At 39.0% G+C, this 10,142-nt stretch overlaps 1 protein-coding gene across 1 annotated transcript in view; it reads left to right on the forward strand.

The window, feature by feature from the left end:
• RFX7 (regulatory factor X7) overlaps positions 1-8,143 on the forward strand; it is a 176,761-nt gene extending 168,618 nt beyond the window's left edge. The window contains exon 9 of the mRNA XM_075345747.1: positions 2,000-8,143. Coding sequence (XP_075201862.1) covers positions 2,000-5,242 — 3,243 coding nt within the window. The 3' untranslated portion in view covers positions 5,243-8,143. The remainder of the gene's footprint in view (positions 1-1,999) is intronic.
• Positions 8,144-10,142: the final 1,999 nt, after the last annotated feature.

A 10,142-nucleotide genomic window follows, 5' to 3' on the forward strand; every position in this document is an offset into this window, starting at 1 on the left:
AAATGTACTTTCAATTCTTGTCCCCTGTACCTGTATAAATTCTGGGTGATGACTGGTCCATGCAGCTGGTTTTGAATCCCCTATTAAATCTATGGCTGGACCATATATAACAAGCTTTTCTCCCCCCCATTCACCTTTTGTGCCTCCCCTATTTCCTCATAGACTGTAAGCTTACGAGCAGGGCCCTCACTCCTCCTGGTATCCTAATTTTGTTATTTTGTGTTGTCTCATATTGTCTGTACATGTCCCCTCTGAATTGTAAAGCGCTGCGGAATATGTTGGCGCTATAGAAATAAAACTTATTCGATAGATATGGATAGATAACATTGCACACGTTTGCAACATAATTCTACACAAAATGTACACCAGTGCAAACTCCAGGCACACATTTTGATGCATAGATGCCCTGTTCACACATTTATACAAAAACTGCAGCCCATTCAGACACCCACATTGCTCACTTTTGCACACATTCTGCACAGATATCGGACACACACAATGTACATACCTGCACAGATTCCAGGGACACTCTACACACCAAGAACTGTGACTATTCCAGACTAACCTTCTACACACCTGGTCACACAATGGACTCCTACCTGCACATACCAAATACAGGGATTCTAGCCACACTCCAGACTGTCACACATAGGCTGGGTTCACACAACCGTATTTTTTCTATCTAAGAAAAACGGTCTGATTATACTGATCAAAGCGGGATCTATTTTTCTCGCCGGTGGAGGATTAAAAAAAAAAAAGGACTTGTGCACGGCCTCATTGAATAACATTGGTCTGAGTGTGATCAGATTTTTTGACGGATCACACTCGGATGGAATATAGTCATCTGCGCCAGCCCTTACTGTGCTTGCACCCCTTGCAGAGAACACATGCAAGCATGTAAAGACATTTATCTGTTTTATTTATTTTTATTTTATTTTATCACACTATTACAGACGCAATAATTCAAAATATGTTTACTTTTTACATTTTTAATCATTTTAAATGGGGTTAAAATAGGGCGATTAAAAATTTTTATACATGTATATTTTTTACTTTTTTTTTTTTAACCTTACTTTTTAGTTCCCTTAGCGGGTTTGAACCTGCAATTGTCCGATTGCTTGTGCTATATTCTGTAATACCGCAGTATATTGAAAAAAAATATGGACTCCAGCCACCAGTTAGTCTTTGTAGTAGTACTGTCATGGCAGGCACAGTGATTTTCAAGTATGCACCTCGCTGCAATGGCAACCTTTTAGCACCCTGTGATGTAATTGTGTGTTTCCAGGATTCACAATATTGAGAGCAGCATTTAAGTGGTTAACAGCAGTAGCCAGTAATTTAAGTGAAGATAACAATTTTATTTTTATTTCTACTAAAAGTTTGCTGTCTCTTTTTCAACTTGAGACACTTGACGTTTTATGGTTCACAGTTACACTGCATATTTCTTCTCTATATGTTACTACTGTCGCTTATGAGCGTGTGTTTCGGGAGGTAGTGGAGCATTATCTCCACTGTTCTAAATTTGCAGTGCACAGAAGACACCAATGAAATCTTCACCCATTCTGGAGCTGAGATCATAGAAAAATGATCATTTGAAGTCCTATAATGGCCAGAAATAAAGCTGCTCCTTATGTATTTACATACCAAGGTTTAACCTAAGGAGTCACCTAAAACTTTAGATTTGCTTTAATAAATATTGGTATTCCACATAAAAGAACAATTCCAGATCATTTTTTTTTATAAGGAATATAGAATTGTGCGTTAAATCTGTGCTGTTCTTATCCCGCTAACAAATTTATGAATGGTCAACCAGGTGTTACCATTCCCCTCTGATTCTGTCAGCCCTGATTGGGCAGTTGGCAGTGTGAGGACCCCCCAAATGTTAAACCTGAGTTTAATAATGTTAATTAACACATACATATTTTGTTATTTTGAATAGTTGATTTCTTATAATTATTATAACTTCTTTGCACTAAACTATTACATTTCTTTATAACAGGTGCAAAGAACACGGCCACTTGTGACCTCACCTAGTCCCATCGGATCCTCTGAGGGGAAAGTCCTACCGTTAAATGTTCAAGTGGTCACTCAGCACATGCAGTCTGTAAAGCAGTCACCAAAGACTCCCCAAAATGTTCCAGCAAGTCCTGTTGGTGATCGATCTGCTAGACATCGCTACGCTCAGATCTTGCCTAAGCCAGCCAGTTCTAATCCTTTGACGATCCGTTCACCCACCACTGTGGTTATCACCAGTAGCCCAATTAAAAATGTGGTGCCAGCATCACATGTTAGCGCTTTGAATGTTGTGAAAATGACCACAATATCTCTTGCTCCCAGTAATGCTACTACTTCTGTGAAACAGACAACACCTGTGAGCAGCAGTGGAAGTTTAACAGATGACAATAGGACTGTGCCACAAATCAGAAATGGCTCTGTAGTTTCTTTGCAATCTCCTGTACCTAGAATGGGTACCCCTGTGGCATCTTCAGTGGAGGTAAAAACTGAGCCTGAAATAGTGACTGACGAGAATCAAGTACAGTGCCAAGAGAACACAGATGGTTCAAAGTCTAGAAAAGCAACGCCTGTTATGTTATTTACACCCAAAGCCAGTCAGGATAAACAATCTCTAGATATTGCTCGTGACACTCAGACCGTTAAAGTCCTTGATCAAAGGGTAGAGGGAACAAGGACCAAATGTAAAAGTCGCTCATTTGAAGGCACTTCTGTTTCCTCAGCAGGCAGCAGTCAAGGTACTGTGACTCTGTGTGTTGCATCCCCAATCTTGTTCAACAGTGGCCCCAGTCCAATCACTATAAATGATCCTGCTGTAAGAGACCTCAGATTGTCTAGTAAGAGTCCCAGGAAGCGTTTGACTCCTACAGTTCAAGACTTGCAGATACCGCCAGCTAAAAAATCACTTATTGGTCAACTCTCTTTAGCCACTTCAGAGTGTCAGAGACCGGGAGCAGTTAGTAGTGTTAAGAAAGTTCAGAAAGTATTGACATCGAAAAATGATCATGCAGTAAATGTTACTTTAGTACCCAGTGATGGCACGCAGCAAGGAAATACTGCAGAGATGGTAACAAATTATTCCTTGAGTTGTGTTGAAAAGACCACTGATCCTCCTCAAGAGCTCATAGCCACCTCCCAGGACATTAAAGTGAAACTAGAAGGTAGCGTGTTTAAATTTGTCAATGATTCAAAGTCTGATATCCCCTTTGATCAAAACACTTGGCAGGAGATTGCTGAAAGTTCAAATTTCACATCTGGTAATTGCGAACAGGCTCAAACTATTGGTGTCCTGGATATGCCAGGAACTTCTGGTGCTGATAACTTGCAAAAAACTGTGTGGGAACCTGTAGACTTTGAAGGACTACCACAAGACGCTTACAGCCAGCAACTTGAGGATTCATCTTTGAATCAGCTTCAAGCACATTCTTCTAACCAGTTACCTCAGCGCTCTGATCTCACAGACCCTCCTAACACTGACAGTTTCTTTTCATTTGATGATGATCTCACACAAGACAGCATTGTTGAGGAGTTAGTCCTTATGGAGGAGCAAATGTCAATGAATAATAACTCTCAGAACTATGGTAGTTTAGGAATGGTGCTCCAAAACCAAGCATCAGCTGCCCATGGTACACCAGTACCCACACATTCAAATAGTGCCCACTTCTTTCATTCAGTACATAGCACTGGAACTCCAGTTCACACACCTACTCCAACACCCACTCCAACTTTGACTCCAACTCCTACTTCAGAGATGATTTCTGGCACTCAGAGTTTGTCGAGAGAGAGTCCATGCTCTCGGCTAGCTCAGACAACACCTGTAGATAGTGCTTTGGGAAGTAGCCGGCATACCCCTGTTGGGACTCCACATTCTAACTGCAGCAGTAGTGTTCCTCCAAGCCCAGTTGAATGCAGGAATCCATTTGCTTTTACCCCTATAAACTCCAGCATCTCTTACCATGATGCTAGCATTGTTTCGAGTAGTCCTGTAAAGCCCATGCAGAGGCCCATGGCTACTCACCCAGACAAGACGAAGTTGGAATGGATGAATAATGGATACAGCTCTGTTGGTAATTCTTCCGTTTCCTCTCATGGTATTCTTCCAAGTTATAAGGAGCTGGTAGAAGACAGTTTCAGAAAGCCACATGCTTTTGCTGTACCAGGTCAGTCATATCAGTCTCAGACGAGACATCATGACAATCACTTTGGACGTTTGACTCCTGTATCTCCAGTTCAGCATCAGCTGCCTTCAATAAGCAGTACCAGCAAACAGGAGGGTTTTGCAGTTCCTGCTCCTCTAGACAACAAAGGTACTGGTACTACTGGAAATGGCAATTTCAGGTGTCGTAGTGTCAGCCCAGCCGTTCATCGCCAACGTAATTTAAGTGGAAATACAAATTGCCCCATTTCAAATGCTTCTCGATCTAATGCGACTGCTTTTGGATCCATAGTAACTCCAGAAGTTCAAAATATACTTGCAAATGTTCAGACAGACACCAGTGCCAACAGCATAGCGCAAAGAAGTCAGTCTGTCCCCTTAACTGTAATGATGCAGACCGCTTTCCCATCCCTACAGAAGCAAACTAACACACAAAGCATCACTCATGTTTTATTAAACAAACTGGATTCTGACCGTGATGATGCCGTGCGTGGGTTGGGAATAAACAATATGCCTTCTAACTATACTGCAAGAATGAATCTCACTCAGATTTTGGAAACATCACCAATGTTTTCTGGTGCCAATCAACAAAATATGATGAATTCCAGCACTTCAGCTTATGAATTCCAAACGCCAGCTTACCTCACAAAGAACAGCAGTACTGATCCAATTGGTTTTACTACTGGAGACAACCAAGCACAATCTGAAATTGGAGAGCAGCAACTTGATTTCAACAGCACTGTTAAAGACCTGTTAGATGGGGAAAGCCTCCAAACCAACCAGCAACTTGTCGTCCAAGTGGCTTCAGATTTGAACAATGCCTCTGATTTCTCCAGCGACATCCGGTTGTCTTCTGACCTCTCAGGCAGCATTAATGATCTGAACACTTTAGATCCGAACTTGTTGTTTGATCCAGGACGGCAACATGTACAGGACGACGAAGCTACACTGGAGGAGCTGAACAATGATCCTTTGTTCCAGCAGATCTGTAATGAATCCATTAACTCTATGACCTCGACTGGATTTGAATGGATAGAAAGTAAAGACCATCCTACAGTTGAAATGTTGGGTTAAACTTGTACTATAATGTAGCACACTGTATCAAACAAAAGGCAGACATTTGTATTTGTCTTAATGGAAGTGCCTCCCGCAGCAGAAACATTTATAATTATGAGATTTTCAAAACGTTTGCTGCACAGGTTCTCTATATTTCATCTGTTCTTAACATAATTAATCTGCAGTGCATTGTTGGGCAGTTAATGAGCCAGTATTAAGTCCATTTTTTTATTTTGCTACACTAATGAAACCAGTATAACAGTTGTAGATAAACCCTGAACATGCTACTGCTGACATGCCCTATAATCTATTCGGTTAACGGCAAAGAACAACGACTGCCCATTTTGAAGAAATGGAGACTTGAGTTAAAAAAAAATCATATCATTTGTGGCATATGTATTTTAAAGAAAAAAAAGTTATTTATTTCATTGAGGAAAAGTCATTTTGAAAAGCTGTAAATGTAAGAAAATGCACTAAGATGTAAATTTTTTCATGTTTTTATTCTTATTTTAACACATGACCTCACATCACCTTTTATGCATTTTTGTTTTATATTTTATTAGTTACATCCACATAAGCAAAAAAAAGAAGAAAAAAATTAGTAGGAAAATAAAAGTAATTCTTTGGTGAAGGTATAAATGGTGTAGATTGAAAGTATCTGGGAAGTATCCAGTCTGATAGGACAAGGTTCTTCCTCGGACTTCCCCCTTTCAACTGGAACCAATGTAAAGCTTTGCGATTTCTAATATTTGTACATATTAGAAACTGTGTGTTTGTGGCATGTGCTCAATTTCCCAGAAAAGTTACTAATGGACTACAAATAACATTTCATTTCTTACTCCTTTTTACTTAAGATGCCTGCATGCCGATCAATGGCTACCCTACTCTTCTATTTAGGGAATAAAAGTTATTCCGGAACATCAGATACAACATACAGGAAAAACTATTTCCTATAGAGATTTTTTTTTTTTTTGTTTTTGCATTTGTCACTTTCTTATCCCAACTATTTAAGATAGCTGTATGTCTGAGCAGCTTTCTTCTATTCATTTTATAACCAAACATGCCATTTGAAAGTAAGCTGACTTTTTTGTTTTGTTTTGTTTTTATTTTGTCGTTTCTTTTGCATGTTAATGAATTTTAGCTCTGTGAACAAGCTTGGATAGTTTCATACTTCCACATACTATTGTTTTAACTTTTGGCAACACTTCATCAATCTACTTTTGCAGAGTGAAAATGCAAAACTCCCACTGACTACAGTGTTGGCCCAATTCATAGTTTAATGGAAGTTGTAGTTGTATAGAATATTAAATATTGATTGTGTTTTATCTTCGCCAGCTTTCGTCTTTTAAAAAAAAAAAAAGAAAAAGAAAAAAAATGCAAAATAGACAATTAACGTTGTATATCATTTTACCAAAAGGTGCTACGGCCAACTCAGAGCTCTGTAAACCTGATTGTGATAGTGAGTTTACTTGGCTGTTTCTATGTGTTTGCTGGTATTTTAGTTTTTTTTTTTTCTTTTTTTCAGTACCTGCTCTTAGTACTTTTCACTATTGTACATTGAGATGGAGCACTATTGCGTACCAAAGTATTAAAAGACAAAAAAATGGAAGGAAAAAACCCAAAGGGTAAATTTGAATAATTTTGGTCTAAGCAGCCATTTTAAGGCAACTTGTGAACTAAAAAATGTCAAGGGCATTTGGACCATAGCTAGTACTTTACTGTTTATTCTATAGTAGTTAAAAAAGAATATATGCTTTCTGATCTATTTACCGCTTGACCATTTTGCACTGTTTGCCGAATGTGTAATGTAGGCTCTTCTTGCGGTGAAATCTCAATTTGCTAACCTTGAGATCTATGGAAAAAAAATTGGCAGCGCATTTTATGTACAGTATTGCAGCAAACTCTTTTACATTTTGCTGGAAGGCATCTTCTTGGGAGTAGTGCCTGTTCTTATTGCCTGTAAACTACTTAAAAAGAGGTTTCATGCATCCTGATCCTATAGGAACAGTTCTTGGAAAGAAGAGCATTAATTACAAAGAAGTTCTCAGGTTCACTTCTTGCACTAAACTTCTTTTGAACCTGTGGCACGGCACCTCTTTTTGGATAAATGCAACTATTTTGCCCCAGATTTACAGTAGAAAAATATAAAAAAAAAAAGTGATGAAATTCATTATATTAGCAATGTGGAATGTCATAAAAATGACAGACAATTGTCTTATGTAGCAATGTGCATTAATCTCAATGAGATATTTATATTTCTTATTCTCTTACATGAGAATATTACAGCAGGAAGAAATTAAGTTTATTTGCTTCACCGTGTTAATACATGATCACAAAATGTGCATGTGTGTATTACCTTGTACAGTCTCAGTATATTCCTGTAACCACTTTTGCTGTACTAAATACTTGTTCTGTGTTGACCAGACAAGCATTGTTATTCAGTTGTTTTTTTGTTTTTGTTTTTTTAATTTTTAACTAACTTCGCTTAGTTGTTAAATATGTTCTTTTGTTTCCTTGTGTTTTTACTTTTTAAATTACTATTTTAGGGTTTTAAAATGAAATACTAAATGACCTTTGGATCATGGTAATGTAGAAGATCATTTTGCAAAAAAATTGCAATACTCAGACCTTTGGACTATGAAAGGAAGAATATATGCATTGCATTTGAGTCACTGTACAGACCCAACATAATGTGCTTAATCTGCAGCATATGACAGATACAACTCCCTTTCATATCCTTTCATATTCAATTTAAAAAGGCAAAAAAATGACCCCTTGTTTTGTTGTCTGTTGTACTGCTGAAACTACAGTAGTTTAAAATTGCAGTAGAATTTCAGTTATGTTTTTTTATGAAAAGTGCTCAAAATTTGTTTGTTTTTTTTTAATGTTTTCAGAAACAATAAAATATTTTATATGAAAGCTGTCTTTTTGTACATTAGCTATTTGAGATTTATAAGGTACCTTTGAATGATATCATTCATTTTAACACATCGCGTACTGTAAAACGGGGAAAAAATTCAAATGGGAGAAACTGAAAAACCCAATTGTAACATGGTATTTTGGGAACTGTTTTTACAGTGTACATTTTGTAGTACAAAACTACCTCACAAATGACTCTCCTCATCAGTACGATTACGGCGATACCAGACATGTCCAGTTTTGTTTCATTATTTTAGGGGTAAACACCAAAAAATGCAAGACCAATAATATAAAACATTGTTTTTCTTAGATAATGAATAGTGTTGAGCGGATCCGAACTGTAAAAATCCAGATCTGCGCGGTATCAGCGCCCGATCCGGGTCCGACCCGGTCGCAGGAATCCGGCTGCACGATCTGGAATATTTTTTTTTTTTTCTCGCTCGCTCTCTTGTCCCGAATCCGCTCCCCATTCACATACATGGATCCGGACTTCTTTTCCAACCTGTGACGGATCCGCCGGACCCGGATTATTAGAAGTCCGCTCAACTAATAATGAATTAAAACATCATAGCAAAAATATATAGTTAAAAAACACTGCTACGAATTAAAATGGCAGGGGCACCTGGTACTATATTTCACACACATTCAGAGACTACAATATATAAATATGAGGCTTGGATAATTAAGTATAAAAGATTATTTAGATTACCAATGCTTGAAAAGCGTACTGAATTACTCTTATTTAGGCCACCATACCAAAACAAGGTAATATGCATGTACAGTTGAAACCAGAAGTTTACATACACTATCTAAAAAGACATACAGTGCCTACAAGTAGTATTCAACCCCCTGCAGATTTAGCAGGTTTGATAAGATGCAAATAAGTTAGAGCCTGCAAACTTCAAACAAGAGCAGGATTTATTAACAGATGCCTAAATCTTACAAACCAACAAGTTATGTTGCTAAGTTAAATTTTAATAAATTTTCAACATAAAAGTGTGGGTCAATTATTATTCAACCCCTAGGTTTAATATTTTGTGGAATAACCCTTGTTTGCAATTACAGCTAATAATCGTCTTTTATAAGACCTGATCAGGCCGGCACAGGTCTCTGGAGTTATCTTGGCCCACTCCTCCATGCAGATCTCCAAGTTATCTAGGTTCTTTGGGTGTCTCATGTGGACTTTAATCTTGAGCTCCTTCCACAAGTTTTCAATTGGGTTAAGGTCAGGAGACTGACTAGGCCACTGCAACACCTTGATTTTTTCCCTCTTGAACCAGGCCTTGGTTTTCTTGGCTGTGTGCTTTGGGTCGTTGTCTTGTTGGAAGATGAAATGACGACCCATCTTAAGATCCTTGATGGAGGAGAGGAGGTTCTTGGCCAAAATTTCCAGGTAGGCCGTGCTATCCATCTTACCATGGATTCGGACCAGATGGCCAGGCCCCTTGGCTGAGAAACAGCCCCACAGCATGATGCTGCCACCACCATGCTTGACTGTAGGGATGGTATTCTTGGGGTCATATGCAGTGCCATCCAGTCTCCAAACGTCACGTGTGTGGTTGGCACCAAAGATCTCGATCTTGGTCTCATCAGACCAGAGAACCTTGAACCAGTCTGTCTCAGAGTCCTCCAAGTGATCATGAGCAAACTGTAGACGAGCCTTGACATGACGCTTTGAAAGTAAAGGTACCTTACGGGCTCGTCTGGAACGGAGACCATTGCGGTGGAGTACGTTACTTATGGTATTGACAGAAACCAATGTCCCCACTGCCATGAGATCTTCCCGGAGCTCCTTCCTTGTTGTCCTTGGGTTAGCCTTGACTCTTCGGACAAGCCTGGCCTCGGCACGGGTGGAAACTTTCAAAGGCTGTCCAGGCCGTGGAAGGCTAACAGTAGTTCCATAAGCCTTCCACTTCCGGATGATGCTCCCAACAGTGGAGACAGGTAGGCCCAACTCCTTGGAAAGGGTTTTGTACCCCTTGCCAGCCTTGTGACCCTC

Source organism: Anomaloglossus baeobatrachus, chromosome 4 (genome assembly GCF_048569485.1).
Source record: "Anomaloglossus baeobatrachus isolate aAnoBae1 chromosome 4, aAnoBae1.hap1, whole genome shotgun sequence".
In the NCBI taxonomy this organism is placed as follows: domain Eukaryota; kingdom Metazoa; phylum Chordata; class Amphibia; order Anura; family Aromobatidae; genus Anomaloglossus; species Anomaloglossus baeobatrachus.